This window comes from Asterias amurensis, chromosome 4 (assembly GCF_032118995.1).
Source record: "Asterias amurensis chromosome 4, ASM3211899v1".
In the NCBI taxonomy this organism is placed as follows: Eukaryota; Metazoa; Echinodermata; class Asteroidea; order Forcipulatida; family Asteriidae; genus Asterias; species Asterias amurensis.
In genome coordinates, this window is record NC_092651.1 from 10,995,401 (window position 1) to 11,022,341 (window position 26,941).

Below are 26,941 nucleotides of genomic sequence, written 5' to 3' on the forward strand. Positions count from 1 at the left end.
GCAAATGACTTGGATTTGATGTCAAAAAGTTCTTTAAGCCACTTCTCTTGTCCTTCTCTCAATCTTCCCTTTCCAGGTCTTTGATCATACAGGTTCCTTCCTCTCCTACGTCAACACCACTGGGGATCCTCTCTACGGCCCACAGGATCTGGCCATCACCAGCGACGGTCACGTAGCTGTGGCAGACTCGGGTAACCACTGTGTCAAGGTGTACAAGTACTTGCAGTAGAAGGTACGCCAGTGTCCCTATGTTCCATGCAGAGGGCTTATGGATATGTTATGTAGTGGGAGCGCGGCAAGAAGCGGGTCATGGCAGTATTAAAAATGAGTTGGCTATGTAATGAGTGACATAAGAAATACCAACACACTCTTAAAATGACGTCCAAACAAGTTTCTGCAACTTTTGTCTGTAGAATTCTAAAAAAGCATGCAAGGAATTTTAGAGCAGAGAGAGATGCCTGTTGTAGAATTTAGATATTGGGATTTTAAGGCAGCACTATTTTCTAAAAGGGGCTATTTCAATGATGAATTAAAGCAGGCCTTTGGCTGTACAGGGAATAATGAGCTCTCACCAAGTTACGCTTGTGCTGTAACTGGGTGAGAGTTCATAATTCCATGTACAGCCACAGGCCTGCTTCGATCAAGATGACACAGCCCCTTTAAGTTTTAAAGTCACCACTGACCCCTGCTTTAAGCAGGATTGAAAGATAACAAAATGCCGAATGTAGTAAAGCATCTTACTACATTCAACTTTTCTGCACCAGGTTTCATCTTGATTTCCATTTTTTATAAGATGCATCCAAGACCAGGTGAGATGTACACTGGCAGATCTCAGCCAAGAAATGTAAAATGAAAAAAGTCTTCGTACTGAATAAGTTTATAGATTCTCAACACCATGCATCTTTTTCTGATTCGTTAATTGAAAATGTGAAAACACACTCAAGCAACTGGACTTTATTAAAACCAATACCATAGCCAACTCATTGTAGCATTGTAGTTAAAAACCAAACAACATTCTTCTGGTATGATTAACCCCAACTTGAAATAAGCCGTTTCTAAGTGATTTTCAAGACAAGTAAAACATACGGCTAAAATTCATATGCAAATTTATGCCTGAAACAATTTATCAAGAGTTTAACAACTGTCACAAATTTTGACAGATCATGTTACAATTGGATATGGTTCACATCTTTGGATGATCACGCTTTTGCTTTATGCATGGAATTATTATTTTTTATACTTTATGTTATATTGTTTTGCTGCATATATTATGTTTGTAAAAATGTACATTTCTTTTGGAAATAAATGTACAGTTAAAACAATGCTTGCTAACATTTTTTTTCTACCTTCGATCAAAAGAGTTGTGTATATTTATTTGTAATGTAAAACAAAGTTGTAATATATAACTTTTGCGTAAGTGTTAATAGAATGCCAACAGTGATTTGTTTTTCTTCTCTTTGTTTGATAGAAAGTACTTTAACAATACTTGCAGTATTGTTCTTTTTCCTTGGAGTTTCACTGGTTCAAAATTGATGTCCAAGTTAACCACACAGAACATAACTTGCTTTAAAACTTTTCAGAATTATTCAAATTGATAGCTTCTTGCATGTTTTGTGTGTTGTTGTTGTTGTTGTTGTTGTTGTCGTTTTTCCCATAGACCACAGCATAATTTGTTGGACAGAATTTAATTTGTAACATTTCTGGGGCTAATGGTCCAAAGCGGGACACTTGGTTGTTCAGGACCTCCAAATGATGAGAAGAGGAGACCCAGGGTCGGAATGCCTAATCTTTGAAATAGCAAACAACCAAAATTGCTTCTCTCTACCCGGGAGGGTAAATAGATATCTAGAGGGCCGAGGTGGACTCTTAAAATGAAGTAGGCACATTTTGTTCAGGTTGACCTGAGGGGAAAAAGCCCCTTTGTGTACTCAAAGTGGCCATGCTCATGTTGTTTACTGCATTAAAATACACACAAATCAAACTTATCAAGAAAAACAAAAAATAATTGTTCTTTTGAGCCTCAGTGTGATTTTTTTTGAGGTAAAGCCGAAAATGACTATTCTACACATGATGAAGGACTCCCTTTGGGTAGAAGCTCTTGTATATTCACTCACAGTTACACTTATTTGTCTGCACCTCTAAACACACTGCATGTGCATGTTTAATTCGTTGCCGTCATTGAATGCTCTGTTGATACATTTCTTTGCAATAGTTTGATTATTTTTTCTCATTCCAAAGCTCTGATTAGAAATTGTACCATACTTAAAATGTGCCAAAGGCAGGCATGATGCCAACGTAGCTCTGGAAAATGTTGTACATAGGTGTAAAAAAAAAAAAAGAGGAAAATATATGCACAAATATTATTCCATACTCGAGAATGCTCTAATACTGCCGTGCCTTTCTTCTCAATTGACAAGAGTGCTGTTAATGGATGTAAAACTTGGTATGTGTCTTTGGTATATTTCTGCAAATATTTTGCTGCCATTAAACTTGGTAAAGTGGCTTCCATTTGCAATAACAAGCATTGTTTCTCTAACCCTCTGTTTGGTTAGACACAAGGGAGCCAATGGGGAAATACTCCCCAGCTTTTTACTCAGGAGACAAACTGAATACTTCTATTTTCAAAGCAACATGATCATTCACTGTTGTATTCAAAAGAAGTAGCAACATGATCGTTCACTGTTGTGTTAAAATAACAACCCTTTTTTAATTTGAAAACAAAGTGCTGTAAGTGGTTTCAGTATCACTGTCTCCATTTCAAATCAGTTCCCTGGTAATCAGTTTCCCTGGTAATCACATTTAACTCCATAATTGCACTATTATGGCACAATTTGTGGATAATGAATTTGATCAAAACGAAATGGGATAGTGCAGAGAAACAGTTTTGAAAAATGCCTCCGTTGCCAATTCTGCATGCCAAGTTTTACCTCTGTGATGACATTGCTTGCAAACCCAGTACTATTTAAAACCCCCAAAACAGCGAGCAACTTGATGATAAGGTTTGGAGTAGTGGGCATTTCGTGCTGGGTGACAAGCAAGATGTACTCATGTAACTCGATGCCTACTTAAATAGGAAAAGTGGAAGGGAATATTGATGTGTATATACATAGAGCTCTCTGCATGAAACTACTAACAGGAATGAACCGAACCGGAATAAACTGGATTGAGCTGGTTGACACTGGCCGGCGCTGGATCTAAGTGGGCCCTGGTGCTGTCATGTTTGCCTCTGTAATTCATGCATGTTGTCATGGTAGCAAAAAACTATTGGGAAGTGAACTAACAGCTATTAGTCATAACATGTAAAAACATATTTACAAACATTTATAAATCCATGCAAATAACTAATTTCCGCTAAAAATAATGTTGAAATGATGGCTTCATCCATTCATACATTTGCTAATAATACTAATACTACTAACATATTGATCATTCACACCAGTCAATACTAACCGTTCTTATTTTGGATCCTAAGTAAAAAGAACTTGTCACATAAAAGCAAGTTAGACAATAGTTCGGCAATAGTTCACAAGGATTTGACAAACATCATTTTCATAACATTCAGCTATGTGCACATCTTTAACATAACTAACAAAATCTTGAGGAAGCAAACTTTCTCTGGGGTTCCACAAACATCCTTAAAATGTTTGTTACTCATACAAGAAAAGGGGGAGAAGAAGAAAAATTGGATAATATATCACAACAGTTTTCATTCCCCCTTACAGTACTCTTGGATGGGTTTCAAATCTCTAACAAATGGGGCAATTGTCTTAAGTAGATGTTAAAATTTCATCAGGTATATATAGGACTTGTGTGTAACCCATACACCAATGTGTGTTTAACATTGTGTTGGACAGCACTCATCCAAAATAACATTTCGCCAATATTATTATTTACTGACTTCACTTAAACATATTCTCACCTATCAACATATTAATAAAACATTGAAAGTCAGTTTTATTGGATAAAAGAGAACTCTTAATCACATACAATTGCAGTTGCTCAGCTCCAAGATTACAGAAAGTTGGTTGGTTGGCTGGCTGGATTTCTAAATTATTTTGGAGCGCTGTCCTGAAAAAGAAAAATCCTTTAAGTGGCCACAGCTCTCTTCTTACAGTCAAAATGATTGAGTCACATCGTTGTCAAGGCTTGTAATGTTTGGTTGGTCCTTAGTTGTCCAGAATATACAACAGCCGTTTAAATTACAAACGAACAAGCAAGCATATATTATGTGAACAAACATTTTCAAAGAATTAAAAAAAAATTATTCACACAGTCTACAGTAATGATAACCATAAAACATAAAGTAATATCTGACATTTCTTGAGTTTTGGGTTGCCATGACTTTCGACATTGCCCATTGTTATTGGTCAAACAAGCAGCACCCGGGTCTTCGGCTTAGCCAGCGTGTGACGGTACCTGTATACTGCAAGCTACCTGTCGAACTTGCTAGCTAAGTAAAACAAAACTGGTGTTTATGCTTGTAGCTATTGGGGACAATGTATTTATAAGGCAATTTTAAAGGCATTTTATCGGTACTTGTGAAAAGAGCCTTGAGCTTTCCATCTATAGCCAAATTAAAGGATTTGTCTTTAAGAACAATATTTCCTTTCTGAAATTGTGTACCTTTGGGAAATGAAAGCTTTGATGTGAGCCCAGCCCCCCCCCCCCCCCCCCCCCCCCCACACACACACCCTAAACCCTAGTGCATTTGTATGTGGGCTGGTTACATTGGTGTAGAGGTTTTTTTTCCTTGCCTGCCACTTGGACCCTGGTTCAAACCCTGGCAGGGCATTATGTGGATTGAGGGTTCCAGTTTCTTCCTCCAACATAAAACAACTGAAACTTCCATGTATTCTCAGTTTTCTAAGACCCCATGGTTCCACAACCAGATTTAACCAAAATGTGCCAATCTACAGATTGAAAGTGCAATAAACTGGGAGAAATCACACAGGGTTCTTTTTGCTTCATTATCTAGTTTGACCTAACAGGTATTACATATGAACCGCAAAGGAAGCTGTAATGTTGGATGGGTTAATTTATTGAATCCTTGCAAACACAGGGAGCTAGCATACTCCCTCAAAATAAAGGCCACCTTCAACTTGTGGCAATGATAAACCAGGCATCGATTTCACAAAGTACTCTATAAGATTCATGCGCATGAGATGAGTAAGTTGTTGATTTGGACAAGATAATTTGTATTGTGATGTCCCACTTTACAATTAAGCAATTTAGATTGATAAACATAAGCTCAGTCCTAGCTCTTTGAAAAATCGGTTCCAGGGCCAAATTTCATAGAGCAAACAATTTTGGTAGCATTATTTTGCTATGCTTAGCTACTTTTTTTGATTAAGCACATCAAATAGCTAAGCACAATAAAACTGTGCTTAAGAATGCCAGCCAAAATACCATGTGACACGTACACTCTGCGACTGGTATCCTTCGTATTGCTGCGAAGCAGAAACATTTTAAGCAACTCTATGAAATCCGCTTGCCCAAACGTTTGTAAGTGTGTGTTGCACAGAACGAATTGCGCTGTATAACTGTATGCACAATCGAATCAACTTTTTGAATCAATCATTTTGCAGTATTTACAATGAATACTCATTGTGTTGGTCAATGTTTTGTCGTCTGGTCTTAAAAGTACATTGTATGTCAGTTAAGTTACTCATGTACTTGTACTTAAATTTGTTAAACTTTTTAAAAGTTCAATGAGTGGTGTTTTTGTATTTGTTATGACAGAAAGTTATAATTATGAGAAGAAGTTGAGTCTTTGGATGGAGAACGTATGTAAAAGCCAAGCTCAATATTATGTTTGAAGTTTTCTTGCATAAATCATCTATGAAACACTTGCTCAATACTTACTCAATGCAGCTCGTGTAGGCTTTTGGGTCCAATTTCATACACCTGGGCCCAATTTCATAGAGCTGCTTGAGCAAAAATGTTTGCTTAAGCAAAAAATTCATTGCTTAGTAAAATCAGATTACCGGCCAAGACTCCACTCAACTGTTATGCTAAGTAAACAACAGCTAAATACTAGTCATAAGCAATGTATATGGCATGACATTTTGGCCAGTAACATGTGTAAAATAAGCGTGCTATTTTCGTGCTTTTTGCTTAAGCAGCTCTATGAAATTGGCCCCAGCTTAGAAAGCAAGTATTGCTTAAAAATTTGCTGCTTAGCAAAAGTGAGGAGGATACCAGGCAGTCACAACTTGTGACATGGCTGTTTGGTTGGTAACCTTGTTCTGTTAAGCACAATTTTATTTTGCTTAGATACTTTTTCTGCCTAAGCAGCTCTATGAAATAGGGTGTGGCTTACAGTAGAACTGCGTGGCACTTTAAAAAAAAATGAAACATTGGCCGAGTTCGATGAGAAAACATCTGCAACGATTTTTCACAAATATATCTGATGGTACCATTGTAAAATATAAGAATTGTATACAGTCGTCATTCAGTTTGGTCGGACAGTTCATGAATAAGTTAAAAATAATATGTATAAATGAGTTATGTCAAATCGCTGAGAAAGACGATGGCTCAAGTGTGCTATTATTTTATTAAATTATATTATATCACACCCGGTTAATTGTGTGTTTAAGTAGGATGAGTAAAAACCTCTGCTAACACAAAGATTTTCAAGGCTTTATTCACTGGGAACTGATAAACAATAGAACCAAACCAAGAATTGCCCTAGAAGCAGTTAGATGGTCTGAACCAATTACACGCCTTTGCCAGGCATTACCCAACAACTCGTACTAGATTGGCCCACCTGGTCAGTGATTAACAGTCATTCATAACATTGGTCAACAAGCATTAAAACTCTAAATTAACCCTCTTGATACGATGCAACCTTTTGGCGACCAAAGATAACTGGTTTCAATTTGAAGCTTACATGTTTGTGCAAGACAGTTGCCTTAGATGAAAGCGAGTTTAGTGCAATATTTAGCAAGTTGTAATATTTTGGCATGGAGTTTTGCCGTTGTAGTTTTAAGAGAGTAATAACAGTGTATATGTACAGTACTGCAGATGTGTAATAAGATGCAAAATAATTATATTAATTATGAATTAAACGTAGTTGGTCCTATTCAAGATATCTGTAATAGTAAAAGTGGGATGGTTACAGTATTTTTAAAGTTGGAATATCCAAGGCATTGTGAGTATTTGTCTCAAAGGACTCTTTGTAATAACTCATAACTCATAACTAGCTCATAACTCAGTACTCATGAAACTCATGTCAGCTGTAACAATGACTGTAACCCAAAACCCGCCCATCCATTTGTATTATGTTGCATGCGTTCTGATAGACGCATCATTCTATGCAATATCAATGATGATTTTACTGTTTGTGATTAAAAAGTGACAAGTTTTATTAACAGGAAAACAATAATTATGTAACTGTTGGTGAACTGTGAAAATTTAAAGCGTTATGTGACAGGCAAATTAAAAAAGCATCTAAAAAAATGTGGAAAAATGTTAATGAGAGGTTGATGTTTTCTTCTGCTGTTTTTGTTAGCAAAAGTCCTTTGTACATAATGACCCAATTTACCTCACAATTATTTTAGTAGGCTAATTACCAATAGTGTCCAGTACATTTTAACAGACTTCTGCTAAGTAAAAAGCAGGATACCAGTCACAGAGGGTACAATTCAGATGCCACTTGAGCTGGCAATCTTTTTCTGTAAGCAGAAATGTTTTGTGCTCTTTGTGCTTATGCTACTTTTGAATTAGTATTGCATAAAATGTGTTAAATCCTTGATTAATGTTTTTCTCAAGTTCTTAAAAAAACAATTGCAAGCTATACACAACTGATATAATCCCCAGAACTCAGAGCTAATCAAAGTTCAATCAGCACCCAGTGTAAAAGTTTGAATCAAATCAAAAAAGTTTTAACTTTAAGCCTGCCCAAATTCCTGCAACAGAGGGCGCTATACACTTCTACCACTGGAACTTCGAACTTTAGGTTTATTTTTGGATGCTTGAATTGATTTGACATCCGGTTGGACGGAGAAAAAACTGGCGAATATCCATATGCACTGGTACCCGTCTGACTTAGATGAAACAATTTGTATTTAAGATACTGATTTTCCACTAAGCTAGCCATAATTAGCAGGAAACCAGTCACTGGTGGTGACAGAATTATTTGATGTTAAATGATATTTTGGCTGGGCTATTTGTGCTTTAAAGCAGCTGTATGCGACTGGACCCTGCATAATGCGAGATTTTGATTTATGTAGAGGTCTACTTGAACTTGCAGCTGCAATCAGTGTTTTTCAATTCATTGTGGAAATGCATGTATTGGTTTTCATCTTGGAATATTGATCGATACAAAGGGGGGGGGGGGGGAGGTGGTACTGTTAACGACTCGAAGTTATTATATGAAAACGTGATGCATTTTATGGATGATTTCAGTATAGGATAGTTGCTATTGTAGATTGGTTTCATAGTTCAGTTTAAGAACAAATCATTGGGTTGTTTAACCACCATGTTTGTAAGCTCCCGATACTGTACTTGCTACATACTTGTCAAAGGCGTAGATTCATGCCCACCCCCGTTGTATTTGCCCTTTACACTTTAGTAACGTACAGGAATTATCAAATAGATAAATCCCACTTGACCTCCCATGGCTTAGTTATACTTTGTATGTTGATGTGAATCGTTTGATTTTATTTTTACAAAAGGCTCATACATGTATACAGGCCAACACAAAAGATACCCAACAAAAGCAATTAAAAACATTAATGTACCGGTACTTTATGCACATTTATAATTTAAAACAAATGTCAAATTATTTTAAAATTTTCACTTCATTACCACAGTGCCGTTCCGAGGCTTCAAAGGGAAAACTAATTCACACAATGTCGTCGAAGTTTATAAAAGACATTATTTCTTGTCATCCTTAGGTTGTAGTTGAAGCTATAACATTTTGGCAGAGAGAGGTCTTATTCGTTTTGCGCGGAGTTTGTCGTAGTATCCCATTGACGCTTCCACACAGGTCTGAACATCGGCAGGAAGGCTGTCCAGGGCAGGGGGCGGTTTGGGGCTTTGGAACCCGCTACTCTGAAGTGCCTTTCCATAAAATCCAGCTCTCTTGTTGGCAACTTTCAGTGACTTCGACACCACCCAATTTTCGCTGACTTCGCCTCCTGCATCCCAAGTCAGAAGCCCTGGCTGGTACGGAATGCCCATCTTGAGACAGTAGGCAGACAATAGGCCTGGTGGGTCGGCCAAGAGGTCATCGATGTCAAGGATGACAGCCTCTTGATGGAGGTCCACCTCCACGTACATAAGCAACTCGTACAGCTCTTTAAAACCAAATCCCACAGGAAACACCGTGGCTGGTATTGTGGTTAAATCATCCATCTGTTTGGCACATGATTCACCGAATGTTTGTTTGAGTGAATTTTTCCATGATAAAAAAACCTTGGCAGGATGACGAATCAGGAAGCTGTATTTGAAGCCTTTTGGAAGCATGTGATACTTAGCATCGAGGTAGAATGCCATATCCTTACAAAACAGGATCTTGGAATCTCCATATGATGCTTTTAAGAGCTCATCTCTGACATATCTGTAAGTGCAGACTGACGCTTCATAACCGCCGATGTCTTCGTCGCAGCCTGTAATATCAAGTAACCCCATCAACCGCTTCTCTACCGGGTTGTTTAGATCTGGATTTGGATTCTTTCTCTCTGGTCCTGAATGGAAGGCACACTCGTAAGGCTCGTTGACCACCTGGAGGCCTTCGACAAAACTGAGACATTTGACCAATGCGGTTGACACTGTTCGGGGCACGCACCACAGAAAGATTCGGTTCATATCATCAGACATCGTTGAATAAGTGGCTGTCATGATTAAACAACACAACAAACTAATGTGTTGATTGAATTGCGAGAAATAAATAGAGACGTGGCTGTAACTGCGAACAAGATTTTGAGAATGATATATAGTTCTACTGGCTAAACGTCCCTGCTGTTGTAAAGAGCTCTCCCAGAGTTGTCATGAAAACAGTTCATGTAGTAGTACAACGTTGTGCTCTCCATTTCCTTCACTCAATGGACTAAATGAATAACCACTGTGTATAATGATCTGAATTGGTTTAGCTGAGCCTGCTGTGATCTTTGACCGGACAGCATGGTAGATGAACTTCCTGGTACCGTGACGGGGAACTCCCCGAATTAACTAGTCGTGTCTCCAGTTTATTTGGATTGCACGGTTGATTACACACGACATTATACAGAGGCAACAAAAAAACACGGCATTTTAGTAGGGCTTTAATCAGCTTGCTTTAATGTATTAATACATTTGTGATTGCATTTTTGATTTCTCTTGTATCTGCTTTTATTCAATTTTCTTCATTACTTTTTTGTTTGTTTGTATTATGCTGCCGCAACTTACATTTTGTGACATTTTTTAAAGAGGTATGGTTAACAATTATGTTGTTTTTAAAACATGATGACTAGTCCTAATGCGTTAAACTCAATGGTGATTCAATGAACGGATACTTGAGTTTACTGAGCGGAATACTTGGATTTGTGACAGTTTCTCCTTTGAGATTGAAATACACGAGCCAAGATTTCATAGAAAGTAATGGTTTCATAGAAAGCCAATTGTCAAATGAATTGTGATATTATACAGAACTGTCGAAATTCCAGCTATTTATAACACATATTATGATCAAAATCTAAGATGACAACGGTCCGTACTAGGCTTTTTCTGATTTTGATGCTACACTTCAGACAGAGGTCTGATTCGTCTGGTGCGAAGCTTTTCGTAGTATCCCATCGAAGCTCTTACACAAGTCTGCACATCTGCAGGCAGGCTGTCCAGAGCAGGGGGAGGTTGTGGACTAAAAAATCCACTGCTATTAAAAGCATTATCAAAAAATCCAGCTTTCTTGCTTGACCTTTTGAGTGTCTTAGATGTTACCCACTTGTCGGTGACTTCAACTCCTGCTTCCCAAGACAGAAGCTCTGGTTTGTAGGGAATACCCATCTTAAGACAATAGGCAGACAAGATGCCAGGTGGGTCAGCTAAGAGGTCATCAGTGTCAAGTATCACAGGCTCTTGATGGAGTTCCTTCTCCACATACTCCATCAACTCGTAAAGCTCCTTGAAACCATATCCAGCAGGAACCAACGTTTTTGGTAACTTTAGCAAATCCACTTCTTTGTCAAAATCTTCGCCATATACTTTTGTCAGGGATTTTTTACCTGATGAGTATACCTTGGCCGGATGGCGAATCAAGAAGCTGTACCTGAATCCTCTGGGAAGCATGTGATACTTAGTATCAAGATAGTAAGCCATATCTTTACAAAACAGGATCTTCGTGTCTTTATAAGATGCTGACAGGAGCTCGTCCCTAACAAAGCTGTAAGTGCATACTGAATCTTCATAACCACGAACCTCGTCGTCGACAGGTGCTGATCGTAACTCATGCAATCGCTGCTCATACGGGTCTGTCAAGTCGGGGTTTGGATTCTTTCTCTCAGGTCCCGATTTGAAGGCACACCCGTAAGGCTCGAGAACCACCTGAAGTCCTTCAACAAAGCTGAGGCATTTGACAAGTGCTGTGGACACTGTGCGTGGTACGCACCACACAAAGAGGCGTTTCATATCTTCTGCCATATCGTTGGTTGCTGACGAATTCCTGTTACAAAATAGGAAACAGCAAGGTTATAAACCTGCAAGGTTAATAAAAGTGAAGAAAACTTTCCTCGCATGACAACAAACTAAAAAACCATCAATACAAAGTTACATGGTTGGAAGGATTTGCCTCCTGTCTGCCCTAAAACATGTAATAGCTTTTTGTTCAACCAGTCACCAATTATGTACCCAATGTCTATCATCGCTATACAATCGATTAAAACACAACTGTGCACAAATTGACCCGCTCAGTCTTTTTTACAAAGATAGATTTGCTGCACGTTCACAATACAATTAATGACAAGCGTATGTACGGGTACGGCAGGAGATTCAGTTCCAATTACACTGAGCCCCCCCCCCCCCCCCTCGTGAATTGTAGGTATTTACAAACTTTATCTATGATGAGCGCCCTATAGCTCGTCTGAATAATCGTTCTCATTGCAAGTTACAGAATCTCTGGTGAACCGATTTCCCTAGGGACAACGGTGTGGATGGAGCCTATTAATATGTCTCCCCGGTGAATCTGTCCCTTTATAACTTTCCATGGATCATTTAGGCAAAAACGTCCCTGAGACAGTATTTCCTAGGATAAACTGTCTGATATGCTTCTTTTATAAAGAAAACTTGGTATATTGAATAATACCCCGATTATTTGCACATCAGAATGATGATGGTTTAATACTTACTTAGCCTCGAATGGTTACTCTGCAGTCGTTGATACCCCACAGCGCTTTTGCTTACACAAATTATGTTTATGTGGTGCTTAACGTTACAATGAAGTCCGTATAGACCGGCTCGGCTCGGCGTTTTTGTCGAGTGACCTTTTAATTTTTTCCCAGTGGCATTTACCCTGGTTGCACTGCCACCATTTTATGCATGTGACAATTGTTTTTTTCTGTAGTGCCACTGTTGACTATCGGTGACCTCGTATGGCCTCGATGTCATTGAGCGGTGCACGTAATCACCGGGATACGAGGTCATATTACATAATGTAGTCAGCGTATGTTTGTTATGAAAAGAACACGATACAAATGGCTGGAAAGAGATTTTAGAAGTAAACAGGATAAGAATGACCCACTCAAATATATTTTGGTATTGAGTGGGTTTCCTTTTACTTCGTGATCTTTCACCGTCCGCCATTTTGAGTCAACAACTTGGTTAAAACAAAATGGTGAAAGATGTTAGTTTACGAATAAACCACACTATTCGAGTAACATCTAGCCAAGCTCTATTCATCTCACAATAAACCTTTTTTTTTAAGCAAAATTTGTTTGTGCTATTAATAACTGCTAAGTAAATTTGTGTGCTAATTACAGTCAGTTGTGAGATGCAGTCGGCACCCACGAACAAAAAAGAAGAAGAAACCTGACATTTTCTGAAAATGTTATTAAAATGCCTCAGTGCAAATATGTCTCACTAAGTTTGGTTGTGTCATCTGCAAAACAAATAAATTTTTCAATATAGCTGAGCTGTGCAAGTTGAATGCCATAAAATTGAAGCCTTATTCTGACTTTGGCTAAATTTATCATTTTAACGGCTTCAAGTAAAAAAAAAACACCACAGGGTCATTTTTTTTTGTACAGGTACACTGCATAAGAGGTAATGTAATTTTCAATGTTCACCCCCTTTGTATTAACAAACAATCATGATATAGGGGCCTGCACAGTTTAACTGCAATTTGTACCGAAAGTAAGTGTATTCCCAAATGTAAATAAAGCCAGTTTCCCTTATAAGAGACGTGTGACGCCACCTAATGAGTATGCAAGGCTCAGTATCGAAGTAAATAATCCATAATATTATTAAGCATCAAACGAATAAAAGGCTATACATTTTGACAACGTGTTTTTGTAGCTCACACTGGAAATTAATGCTTTTCAAGATACGCCGATTGACCAATCAAAGTGATCAATGGAGGGCGCCATATTTGAGTATAACGGCGCTGGTGTGTGTGACCCGGATGCACACGTGTATGTCGTGTGCGGGTTGACAACAATCGCACGTGTGTAGTTTACGCTTCGGAAATAAGATGTTATTACAGTCAAAACCCTGGAAATATACACTGCAAAAGTTCTTCTGGAATTCTTCACCCTAAAGAGGACATTGTAAGGTAAGAATGACGAAAAGGGGAATTAATTGTTGGCATTCACAGTGTTGGAAATGAACATGTGCAAAAGCGAAGTAAGCCATATTATAAGCACATAGTCTATGTTGTTGTGGTGGTTGTTGTTTTAGCCTTTGGGATAACGTCGAAAATCTGGGAAGGTTATGTCCATGCACCATGCAGGAAAATATATCAGAAAAGACATTAATTTGCGTCATGTGAAAACATGAATTAAGTACGTTTTACCGATTTGATTGATATTTTTGTTTCACTAGTTTGTTTTCCCCTAGTTGGTAAGACACTGCTTTAGAAAGGGTCGTGGATTCGACTCCAACCCGTGTAACATTCTTTTCCACAACACTCAGGGAAAGTACTGAGTATACAGTGCTAACACCAGTGCACACATCGGTGTAGGGGTACAAACCAAAATGAATATTCTTTATCCCCGATGCAAATTAATTATCTATATAGATTCCTTTTAAAACAAGTTACATAATCGTGTAGATTAGCGCGATAGACAGATTTTCATCTGTCTGTAGCTTTTTTTAGAGAGCCACGTTGTACTTCGTGGTTCCCGGGCTGGATGTATCTTATGAAGGTGGAGGTAAATCAGTCATTGGATAGAACCACCCCCAATGCTTTTCGGGGTATGGGTAGAGAGAAAAAGATGGAGGTAGAGTCAACTCTTGTTATAACTAGATTGATTTTATAACTAGTCAAATTAACAGAAACGGTACAAGATTAAGAAGACAACAAGACAAAGAAATACAAACAGAAATGAGATTCACCATCCTGGCCATTCACTCCCTGCCTGCCACCACGGGGAGGAGTGGGGCGGGTAGGGGAAAAGGTGGTAAATCAGCAGTGGAAGAGATTCTCTGCTTGTCAAAGATTAAAGGGATTAATCAGTGCGCACATAAGTGCACCCCTACAGCTGTTCTAAGCTTCTATATAGGTCCACAACAGTTTATGTTATAAATCAAGAACTTAAAGTAATTTCTATAAAGGTTGTGGAAATACTGTGACATGATTAATTAAAATTGTTTGTTTCAAAAAAAGAACGAACAATTAATTTAATGTTGCATCCTTAACAACCTGATTGAACTACTTCAACTAGACGCACCTGTCCAATCACTTCACCTGAAATACCATAATTAATTGTCCATTAAGTGTCCTTTATAAAACTTGTTATCGGAGAGTGACTAGGGCCAAATTTTATGAAGCTGTTAAGCAGAACATACTGCTTTAGCAAATTTATTTGATAAGTAAACATTGAGTGGGGCCCTAGCGTCACAATAATGTAAACCTCAGATGCAACAGTTTCTGTTAAGCTACACTTTTGTGTGCTAAGCAAGTTTTTTTGTGCTTACAGGCATAATGATATTATGACCTATAGGCCTACAATACACTCTTTTTCCTAGCAGATAATACACTTCACTGCTCATATGAAAATTGGTGTATAATATCGGCCAAATAAATAGAAGGCTAGATTTCTGAACAAAAATAGTAGGTGTGCACATTTTGCGGGTGATGACACCCAAAGCGGTCGAAATTGCTAAGAATTTGGAGACCGCTAAATGTGCACATTGTCCTCTGTTGATGGATTGTGACGACCAAGATTTCAGAGTCTCATCAGCAGGTTTTTAAAAACAATAATCAAATTATATTTTAGGGGTCAGCCGAAAATATACGAGCTGAAAAATAATAGTTTAGTTTTAACTGTAGGCAGAAGTGAGTGTGATCCACGATGAGCCACAAAAGTTTCATTCCCAGACAATCGTTGGCGTCTAAGACTTTTAAATTTAACGAATATTTCTTTATGTAGGCCTCCTTTGATATTTATGTGAAGACCTTGCGACATTGGAGGGGCTTTCAAACAACATAAGTTGTTTTAGGAACCAGATCAATTTGCTTTATGTTTTATTATGCCCTTATTAGTTTTGTGAGCATATTATTATTTTGGGTCACTGTAATTATTTGGAATAGTTATATGGATCAAAACACCGTGCGTGCTATTATTCAAATGAAAGAAATTAACCATTCAAATGTCAAGTGAATGTTATTAACCCATAACGAAATAAAGATGTTGACGTTTAAGGTCTTCTGTTGCTTTTTTAAACCCAACAATTGTCCTTTTGAGATAGGATGGACACCTGAAAACAGTGGACACATTTTGCTTGGGTGTAGTGTCGCCTATACTGGAAGAATTAACTATGTTGCCCATTACCATTATCTCAACATGCATTCAATACCCACTCCCCACCACCATTCAAAAAGCTAACGACGACTTTTACACACCTGCCGTTCCTGTACTTTCCTGTACATTTTGTTTTTTTTCTGTTATGCAAATTAGGAAAACTTGACACCAAGCCAAAGTTCTGCCGTCACCCACATGTGTGTATGAGATGTGACAGCAGAAGTGAGAAGCTGGGCGTGGCTTATTTTCCACTGAGATTATAAGCATTCGATTGAACAAAATTTGACATACCAGCGTGCGTTTAACGGACCAGATTTCCTTTGTTATGCATTTTGCAGAAATCTAATTTTGTTAAGCCATTTCCAGAAACGTCTCAGCACAAATAATGTGTGCTGCAGCTATGCTTTAAAGGCATGGACACTATTGGTAATTACTCAAAATAATTATTGGCATAAAACCTTTCTTGGTGATCAGTAATGGGGAGAGGTTGGTAGTATAAAACATTGTGAGAAATGGCTCCCTCTGAAGTGCCATAGTTTTCGAGAAAGAAGTAATTTTCTATGAATTTGATTTCGAGACCTCAGATTTAGAACTGGAGGTCTCGAAATCAACCATCTAAACGCACACAACTTCGTGTAGCGATAGATTGAATTTCATTTTCCTTGTCATAGTTTTATTCCCGTCTTCATTATAAAAAACATTCAAAAGTGAATACATTTTCATAACATTTACCTAATTGCTATAGGTAATATTTATGCGTGAAATTTTACATCAACAGTTCAGCTACGAAAGTATCCCATTCCGTGTGTACTATACATTTGCGCATTGAAACCGACTTAAACACAACCTTCAAGGAAAAACGTATTTAGGACTTAAAATGGCGGCCATATTGAATTTTGCTAGATATTTTAAACAGCTGGAATTTGATTTTTTTTTTACCCGTATTCCCCTTAACCTTTAACTTTTTTGGGGCGGGGCCTATAGCCCCCCTCCCCCATTAGAACCGCGCCTGTGCTGATTCAACACTTTTGTTAAAAAAAATTGTCGGCGTTTTCACGATTTGCTTCCACTTTGGCAAGCAACCGAAACCAAGTTGAGTTTTGCCCGACATGCCTAAGTGGTGGGGTGTGCCTTGGGGTGTGTCCACAATGTTCAAAATCTTTAACACACTATTTTTCTCATGTACAAATTTACCCAACTTCTTCTAAAATCCCCGAAAGAATTAATTTCTAAGTTCCACAGAACACAGCGAAGACAAAATATGGGGGGGGGGGGAACACATATTTCGATCAACGATTGGCTCTGCATTGAAGGGGTGGGGGTAATTGCTATTGCTTTTACAATGAGTCGACCATAACTGTTTCATGATTTGGTGGTGGCGTTTGACACGAAATGCCGCCACTTTGCACTGGCCGAAATTTGGCAGGAGGTGTGCCCATAATGACCTCATAAGTTAACATACTATCTACTCTTTTACAGATCTATTCACAACCTGTAAACTCATGGAAATAATTAATTATCGACATACACAGAACATAATGAAAACACAATAAGAAGAAAGGGGGGCTTGCGATTGCTTTCACTGGGAGTCCACCACTCATGACAATTGTGTGCTGGCGTATGCCATTGAATTGCCGCCACTTTGGCAAGAAACCAAACGCTGAACACTGCTGGTATGTGACAGATGGTGACCCTATGATTCTTCTAATACACACTATTTCCCATTTGTACACAAAATACCAACCCTCTAAAAATCCTCGAAGGAGTTCATTCATGAGATTCCAGAACACAATGGAGACACATGAGGAGGGTGTTGGGGGGGGGGGGGGTATACATACATCTCAAACACCAAATGGCTGTGCAGTATGCCAACCTTAACAAAAGAACATTCTTGGTTCGTCATACAAAGAATGGCGAAAGTAATTTACTACAATACTTGGTCATCTTAAACCGTACTTTAGGTGGGTGAATGCTCAGTTCTTTAAGACAAAGCCTTCAGTGCCGACACTAGTTTGTTTGCAGTCTCCCTGGACCAGCCCGTTGGTTGACTTTTGATGGTATTCTTCGTAAAACCTGTACATTTGCGTTACGAGGAAACACAGACAACATTACGGTCAGAAAGGCAACCCAAGTGGACAGGATTGTGATGGCCGAATGATGTGAAGTCCTTATTTCAATATTCAACTGGATCAATTTGTTTGTCTTTGGTAAGTTTCCTCTGTTCATTTGGACACAGAGCAAGCCCTTGTTTTGGCACACCAGGGACACAGTTTGCTGGGTTCAAGCTTCCTGGTCTCACTCATAGATGCTGGGACGGGCGCAGATGCTGGGTAGGGGCGCACAGATGCTGAAGGGTGCAAGTGCAATACGGCATTATGTTTTTGTACGTGAGGGCATGGCAATTGTTGCATTTTAAACTTGTTGTGCGAGTTAAAATGTCTTCATCAATGATTACACATAGCACACAATTATGTGAGATTCTGTGAAATTTTCTAGGTGGTTCACTGCGTCTGAAAACAACTCGTCCTTGCAATTGCGCCAAACAGCCAAGTTTGCTTTGTTTAGCTGTAAAACCAACAGATATCAAAATAGCCCCTTGCCATACCTCACCAAGCTTCTAAACACCTAAAACCATTTTAATGTCTTGCTAAGTTTTCTGGTTTTTAAGGGTTTGGGTACTTTTTGTACACAAAACACAGTGTCCACAGATTTACATTAAACTTTCACCGTTTGAAGATAATGGTAATAGTTGCTGAGGTGCTGTAGTTTTTGAGTGAGTAAAACAATGTCATGGAATTACGTTTTTACATGCTAAAATAATTTTCGTCTCATGATCTCTGAAAATTATTTTCATGACATTGTTTTACTCATTTGTCAAAAACTACAACACTTCAGAAGGTAATAACTTCAGAGAAGCTTTCTACTATCATTCTCTTTAAACTGTGTCAGTTTAATGTAAATATGTGGACATTGTGTTTTTTGGGTCTACAAAAAGTATAGACCCTTTAAATATATGTAGTCAAACTGTTTGTACATTTCTGCCAGGCGTTTTGTTTTTGTGATTTTTTTTATCATATTATTTTCACTTTGTTATAGAAAAACAAAGCTGCACAGGAAAGATATGGGGAAACGCGCGCCGATGGGCCATAATCGGCTGTATTTTTGACTAAAACGAAGCCCTATTATTAAGTTGAATGTTGTGCTGTTGATTTAAATCACTTTTGCTGTTTGATACTTCAAGTATTCTTCTACAAAACGGGTTCTTTTGAGAGTATTGATAGATTACGTACATTACTGAGGTTAGAGCGAGCTCACGCGCCGTGGATTTTGTGCTGTACACGGCGTGAAGTCGGGCTGGACCAATGGCTGAGACCGCAACTTTTAAGGCGTCCGACTCTAGCTACCCCTTTCAAATTAAAATAACTTGAGGGTGAAAATAAATGAATTTGCAGCTTCTTCAGGAGATTTGTATTTACAATATTAGCAGCAAAATCATTACAATGAGGGCAATGAAACCACACTTTCCGTGCATAAACACATGACATCGTGTTAACATTCTCGTGGAATTTCCTAGTTGGGCGACTGTTTGTTTTACCTGTTACTGGCATTGTTCAGCCATCCGTAAGGTCTCAAATAATGACAAAATCCGGAATATTCTTCGAATTGAGTCCTTATTGAGCCAGAAATTGCAACAGTAATCGTGTCTTCTTATAGCACGTTTATATGCAGTACGCCGTGTTTGTTTACATTTCACCCACTATGTCACGTGAGGCACGGAGCGCAATCGGTCTATTGATTATGACCATGAAAACACCAGTTTTTAAGCACCAACACTGTAGCGCAGTGCGTAAGGTGCTGGGACAACCCCCAGGTCACAATTGGGCAACATTTTTGTACATTGAAACACCTTCTGGGGGCTCTCAAATCTGTCTTATATAGAATATTAGGTTGTTGAAATCGTTTCTGAGCAACTCCGCATACTTGAGCTCTTTGCTATCAAGAAGTGTGCAAGTGGCCATAAACCTTTAAAAAATTGATGCAGGGACATGCTAGGATGACTAAGGTACAAACTGCATCTCCCTAGCATTTTTGTTCCAGAGTTATTACAGAGCGTTGCTGAAAGTTTTTAATTGTCCGGGCCTATTTTTGAATGACTATTATTTTTGGTTGGATTCCAGACTGCGCCGTGTGTTTGTAAACATTGTAGACACGCACAGTGTACGTCAATTTCTAATGGGTGCCTGCTCGCGCCGTCGCATCTGGCCCCGCCTTAAAAATCGTCAGAGCATTTAGTTTTGTACGAGAGGAAAGCCCTTGAACATGGCAATCCTGTGGTGGTAAAATTTTGAAGATTGAGCATGATACTGGGATCGAAATTACCCATTGTACATTTTGTTTTTCTCTCCGACAGCTCTGTGCACAAAACTCCCGTAGTGGAAGTTATTGAAATCGTTTCTGAGCAACCCCGCAAGGCGGGACAAACTGTAACAGTATACTGTTCAGCTTCATCAAAGGTCTTAGCATCCGTCACAAGAAGGTAGCAATGATCACCCAAACTTGTCTATGGACTGATGCAGAACATGCATGGATATACCATCAGGAAATGCGTCTGAAGGAGAGCTGAAACAGTGAAGTTTGCCGCCATTTTGAGCGCCGAGTGATAGCGTCTGAACACGGCAGGACGTGTCTAACTCAGCAAGTGGTAAGCTGTTGTAAGCCGTACCCCCGCCTGTCTATCCTCTAAGTTAACTGTTTTAAATGTATTTTATTTCATTCCGAAACGGGGAGGGTAACATTGTAATAAAAAATAACAATAATTTAGAAATGGTTTAGACAATGGTTTAGAAAGATGTTTTAAAAGTATAATTCAATGATCCACACATATTACTTGACGAACTAACACGGTCGGCCATTTATGGAAGCAAAACATTTTGACTCCCAAAAATGGCCGGCCGTGTTTGTCGACAAGTTATAAAAGGAAAACCACGCAATGAGTGGTTACTTAGAGTGATACTTGTGTGGATCATTATGTTCTACTTTTAAAATATATTTCTAATCATATGTAATAAGACCAACTCGACTGATCCAAGGCAACGTGTTCCTTTAACTAATAACAAAAAACATACATTGGTAAAGCCTTGTTCACACAGTTTGATTTTTTTAAATGGTAAATAAAAAGACATACTTTGCAACGCAATGAATTATAGCTTCATCAGGAGTGTCCATAAACAAACTTACATCTATCTTCCCTACAAAGAATTTAAAAGTCTTTGTTTTATCAATAACATAAACCAACATAATATTCATAAGGTCGTTGTTTAATGGGCAATTTAAGGCACAAAATGGATTTCTGTTTCAACATCAAGGTGACAATGAGGGCAAATTTTTTGGATAACTTTCCATATGGCGCAACCACTTTTTCACTCATTTTTACAAAAAAGGATCTCAGTGAGGTAAATTAGATACTATATCATTTCATATCAATCTAATAAGTGGTGGCGCCATACAGAAACTTTTTGCCAATTCTTTGGCTTGTCTCTAACCCAATAAACCTCCCTAGAGTTCAATAAGTAGCTTGTGTGAAGAGCATCTGAATTGGGCCAAAGAACGGCGATATTATAATTAACACAACGTAAATGTAAATATAACTCAAACTCAAACTGGGTTTGAAGATACGGTATGTCCTGAGCTTATTCCTTTGGCCAGAACTAGTTCTATAGCCATTATGCAATCTATTGTACCAGTTAGAGTTAAACACGTAACGTTTCACATTCCTTTGGCTATATAGATGGCACAGTTTCTTTTAAGCATGAGAAATACCGATGTTTTGTGGCCAAGCCCTTGTGTTTGATCACAGAGAATGTACAGCATTGTTATCACTCCATTTCAACCAGTTTAAACTTAGCATATGTACAAAGGAAAACGACAAAATTCGTCCCGTAATAAATCGGGTGTACGTATGGCTAACCGATGACGCGGTAAACTTGTAGAGATTGGGCATTAGTCTGCACACAAATCCCTTTTGGGAGACTGTTGAGCACAGTTCTGATTCCCCCTTACTTGATGTTTTCCGCTATCAAGAAATTGTCCAAGCCGCCCTAAAACTTTTACAATTCGGATACAGGGATATGCCAGGTAGAGTCGGGTACAATGACTTCGTGTCTGTAGCATGTTTAATTTCAGAGTTATTGAAGAGTTCGGCTCAGATTTATTTTAAAACCATTCAACAAAACAATTCGTCGGCTTTTTGTGTATAGCCCATGCATACAACTTTGGGGTGGTACTACTCCCTGGCCTCTAGCGTCGCTTTGAGAATGGTTCAAAAGCATTGCTGAAAGTTTTTTCAAGTCCGGGCTTTTTTTTAACGCATATATTTGTTTTCTCCAATAATTACCACATGCCGTGTATATCATGCATTAAATGTCCAAAATTTAAGGGGTGTGTCGGGTCTACTCCCTGGCCTCTAGCGTCGCCCATAGCACCAATTCTTGTACGAGAGGAAAGCCCTTGGAATTGTCCATCCAATGGTGCTAAACTTGTTTAGATTAAGCAATGATTTCGGGTCAAATTGACCCGTTGTACTTTTGATTTTCTCTGTGCACAAACATTCCGTAGGGAGGCTTGTTGAGTTCGTTTCGGAGCACAGCCGCCTATTTTTAATTTTCGGTATCACGAAGTCTGGAAGCCGCTCTAAGACTTTGAAATCTGAATTGGGGGACATGCCAGAATGACGCAGGTACAAACTGCGTCTCTCTATCGTTTTTAGTTCCAGAATAATTCAAAAGTATAGCTGAAAGTTTTTATAAGTCCGGGCTTTTTTTCAACGCATATATTTGTTTTCTCCAATAATCACCACATGCCGTGTGTATCATGCATTAAATATCCACAATTTATGGTGTGTGTCGGGTCTACTCCCTGGCCTTTAGCTTCATTTTGAAAATCCCCATAGCAGTAATTTTTGTACGAGAGGAAAGCCCTTGAAATTGTCCATCCAATGGTGCTAAACTTGTTTAGATTGAGCAATGATTTTGGGTCAAATTGACCCGTTGTAATTTTGATTTTCTCTGTGCACAAAAATGTTTCGGAGCACAGCCGCCTACTTTTAATTTTCGGTATCAAGAAGTCTGGAAGCCGCTCTAAAACTTTGAAATCTGAATTGGGGGACATGCCAGAATGACGCAGGTACAAACTGCGTCTCTCTATCGTTTTTAGTTCCAGAATAATTCAAAAGTATAGCTGAAAGTTTTTATAAGTCCGGGCTTTTTTTCAACGCATATATTTGTTTTCTCCAATAATCACCACATGCCGTGTGTATCATGCATTAAACATTCACAATTTATGGTGTGTGTCGGGTCTACTCCCCGGCCTCTAGCTTCACTTTGAAAATCCCCATAGCAGTAATTTTAGTACGAGAGGAAAGCCCTTGAAATTGTCCATCCAATGGTGCTAAACTTGTTTAGATTGAGCATAGATCTGGGGTCAAATTGACCAGTTGTACTTTTGATTTTCTCAGTGCACAAAAAATTCCGTAGGGAGGCTTGTTGAGTTCGTTTCGGAGCACAGCCGCCTACTTTTAATTTTCGTTATCAAGAAGTCTGGAAGCCGCTCTAAAACTTTGAAATCTGAATTGGGGGATATGCCAGAATGACGCAGGTACAAACTGCGTCTCTCTAGCGTTTTTAGTGCCAGAATAATTCAAAAGTATAGCTGAAAGTTTTTATAAGTCCGGGCTTTTTTTCAACACATATATTTGTTTTCTCCAATAATCACCACATGCCGTGTGTAACATGCATTAAATATTCACAAATTATGGTGTGTGCCGGGTCTACTCCCTGGCCTCTAGCTTCGCTTTGAAAATCCCCATAGCAGTAATTTTTGTACGAGAGGAAAGCCCTTGAAATTGTCCATCCAATGGTGCTAAACTTGTTTAGATTGAGCAATGATTTTGGGTCAAATTGACCCGTTGTACTTTTGATTTTCTCTGTGCACAAAAATGTTTCGGAGCACAGCCGCCTACTTTTAATTTTCGGTATCAAGAAGTCTGGAAGCCGCTCTAAAACTTTGAAATCTGAATTGGGGGACATGCCAGAATGACGCAGGTACAAACTGCGTCTCTCTATCGTTTTTAGTTCCAGAATAATTCAAAAGTATAGCTGAAAGTTTTTATAAGTCCGGGCTTTTTTTCAACACATATATTTGTTTTCTCCAATAATCACCACATGCCGTGTGTATCATGCATTAAATATTCACAATTTATGGTGTGTGTCGGGTCTACTCCCTGGCCTTTAGCTTCATTTTGAAAATCCCCATAGCAGTAATTTTTGTACGAGAGGAAAGCCCTTGAAATTGTCCATCCAATGGTGCTAAACTTGTTTAGATTGAGCATAGATCTGGGGTCAAATTGACCAGTTGTACTTTTGATTTTCTCAGTGCACAAAAAATTCCGTAGGGAGGCTTGTTGAGTTCGTTTCGGAGCACAGCCGCCTACTTTTAATTTTCGTTATCAAGAAGTCTGGAAGCCGCTCTAAAACTTTGAAATCTGAATTGGGGGATATGCCAGAATGACGCAGGTACAAACTGCGTCTCTCTAGCGTTTTTAGTTCCAGAATAATTCAAAAGTATAGCTGAAAGTTTTTATAAGTCCGGGCTTTTTTTCAACACATATATTTGTTTTCTCCAATAATCACCACATGCCGTGTGTATCATGCGTTAAATATCCACAATTTACGGTGTGTGTCGGGTCTACTCCCCGGCCTCTAGCTTCACTTTGAAAATCCCCATAGCAGTAATTTTTGTACGAGAGGAAAGCCCTTGAAATTGTCCATCCAATGGTGCTAAACTTGTTTAGATTGAGCAATGATTTTGGGTCAAATTGACCCGTTGTACTTTTGATTTTCTCTGTGCATAAAAATGTTTCGGAGCACAGCCGCCTACTTTTAATTTTCGGTATCAAGAAGTCTGGAAGCCGCTCTAAAACTTTGAAATCTGAATTGGGGGACATGCCAGAATGACGCAGGTACAAACTGCGTCTCTCTATCGTTTTTAGTTCCAGAATAATTCAAAAGTATAGCTGAAAGTTTTTATAAGTCCGGGCTTTTTTTCAACGCATATATTTGTTTTCTCCAATAATCACCACATGCCGTGTGTATCATGCGTTAAATATCCACAATTTACGGTGTGTGTCGGGTCTACTCCCCGGCCTCTAGCTTCACTTTGAAAATCCCCATAGCAGTAATTTTTGTACGAGAGGAAAGCCCTTGAAATTGTCCATCCAATGGTGCTAAACTTGTTTAGATTGAGCAATGATTTTGGGTCAAATTGACCCGTTGTACTTTTGATTTTCTCTGTGCACAAAAATGTTTCGGAGCACAGCCGCCTACTTTTAATTTTCGGTATCAAGAAGTCTGGAAGCCGCTCTAAAACTTTGAAATCTGAATTGGGGGACATGCCAGAATGACGCAGGTACAAACTGCGTCTCTCTATCGTTTTTAGTTCCAGAATAATTCAAAAGTATAGCTGAAAGTTTTTATAAGTCCGGGCTTTTTTTCAACGCATATATTTGTTTTCTCCAATAATCACCACATGCCGTGTGTATCATGCGTTAAATATCCACAATTTACGGTGTGTGTCGGGTCTACTCCCTGGCCTCTAGCATCATTTTGAAAATCCCCATAGCAGTAATTTTTGTACGAGAGGAAAGCCCTTGAAATTGTCCATCCAATGGTGCTAAACTTGTTTAGATTGAGCAATGATTTTGGGTCAAATTGACCCGTTGTACTTTTGATTTTCTCTGTGCACAAAAATGTTTCGGAGCACAGCCGCCTACTTTTAATTTTCGGTATCAAGAAGTCTGGAAGCCGCTCTAAAACTTTGAAATCTGAATTGGGGGACATGCCAGAATGACGCAGGTACAAACTGCGTCTCTCTATCGTTTTTAGTTCCAGAATAATTCAAAAGTATAGCTGAAAGTTTTTATCAGTCCGGGCTTTTTTTCAACGCATATATTTGTTTTCTCCAATAATCACCACATGCCGTGTGTATCATGCGTTAAATATCCACAATTTACGGTGTGTGTCGGGTCTACTCCCTGGCCTCTAGCTTCACTTTGAAAATCCCCATAGCAGTAATTTTTGTACGAGAGGAAAGCCCTTGAAATTGTCCATCCAATGGTGCTAAACTTGTTTAGATTGAGCAATGATTTTGGGTCAAATTGACCCGTTGTAATTTTGATTTTCTCTGTGCACAAAAATGTTTCGGAGCACAGCCGCCTACTTTTAATTTTCGGTATCAAGAAGTCTGGAAGCCGCTCTAAAACTGAAATCTGAATTGGGGGACATGCCAGAATGACGCAGGTACAAACTGCGTCTCTCTATCGTTTTTAGTTCCAGAATAATTCAAAAGTATAGCTGAAAGTTTTTATAAGTCCGGGCTTTTTTTCAACGCATATATTTGTTTTCTCCAATAATCACCACATGCCGTGTGTATCATGCGTTAAATATCCACAATTTACGGTGTGTGTCGGGTCTACTCCCTGGCCTCTAGCTTCACTTTGAAAATCCCCATAGCAGTAATTTTTGTACGAGAGGAAAGCCCTTGAAATTGTCCATCCAATGGTGCTAAACTTGTTTAGATTGAGCAATGATTCTGGGTCAAATTGACCCGTTGTACTTTTGATTTTCTCTGTGCACAAAAATGGTTCAGAGCACAGCCGCCTACTTTTAATTTTCGGTATCAAGAAGTCTGGAAGCCGCTCTAAAACTTTGAAATCTGAATTGGGGGACATGCCAGAATGACGCAGGTACAAACTGCGTCTCTCTATCGTTTCTAGTTCCAGAATAATTCAAAAGTATAGCTGAAAGTTTTTATAAGTCCGGGCTTTTTTTCAACGCATATATTTGTTTTCTCCAATAATCACCACATGCCGTGTGTATCATGCGTTAAATATCCACAATTTACGGTGTGTGTCGGGTCTACTCCCCGGCCTCTAGCTTCACTTTGAAAATCCC

At 38.8% G+C, this 26,941-nt stretch overlaps 3 protein-coding genes across 7 annotated transcripts in view; 1 reads left to right on the forward strand and 2 right to left on the reverse strand.

Annotated features, from left to right (window-relative positions):
- LOC139935771 (tripartite motif-containing protein 2-like) overlaps nt 1-4,675 on the forward strand; it is a 33,214-nt gene extending 28,539 nt beyond the window's left edge. For all 5 annotated transcript variants that reach the window (XM_071930345.1, XM_071930348.1, XM_071930346.1 and 2 more), the window contains one exon: nt 77-4,675. In XM_071930345.1, coding sequence (XP_071786446.1) covers nt 77-229 — 153 coding nt within the window. In that variant the 3' untranslated portion in view covers nt 230-4,675. The remainder of the gene's footprint in view (nt 1-76) is intronic.
- Nucleotides 4,673-10,114, reverse strand: LOC139935772 (uncharacterized). The gene has a single exon (XM_071930350.1). It carries the CDS (start codon nt 9,841-9,843, stop codon nt 8,911-8,913), a length of 933 nt encoding a protein of 310 aa, XP_071786451.1. The 5' UTR covers nt 9,844-10,114; the 3' UTR covers nt 4,673-8,910.
- A 163-nt stretch (nt 10,115-10,277) lies between these two features.
- Nucleotides 10,278-12,660, reverse strand: LOC139936238 (uncharacterized). Its single transcript, XM_071931021.1, has 2 exons — nt 12,324-12,660; nt 10,278-11,641 (listed from the first exon to the last, which is right to left on the reverse strand). Exon 2 carries the CDS (start codon nt 11,617-11,619, stop codon nt 10,720-10,722), a length of 900 nt encoding a protein of 299 aa, XP_071787122.1. The 5' UTR covers nt 11,620-11,641; nt 12,324-12,660; the 3' UTR covers nt 10,278-10,719.
- Nucleotides 12,661-26,941: the final 14,281 nt, after the last annotated feature.

Excerpts from the sequence above, each read along its gene's own strand:
- LOC139936238 (XM_071931021.1), bottom strand. The coding sequence starts at position 11,619 with ATGGCAGAAGATATGAAACGCCTCTTTGTGTGGTGCGTACCACGCACA.
- LOC139935772 (XM_071930350.1), bottom strand. The coding sequence starts at position 9,843 with ATGACAGCCACTTATTCAACGATGTCTGATGATATGAACCGAATCTTT.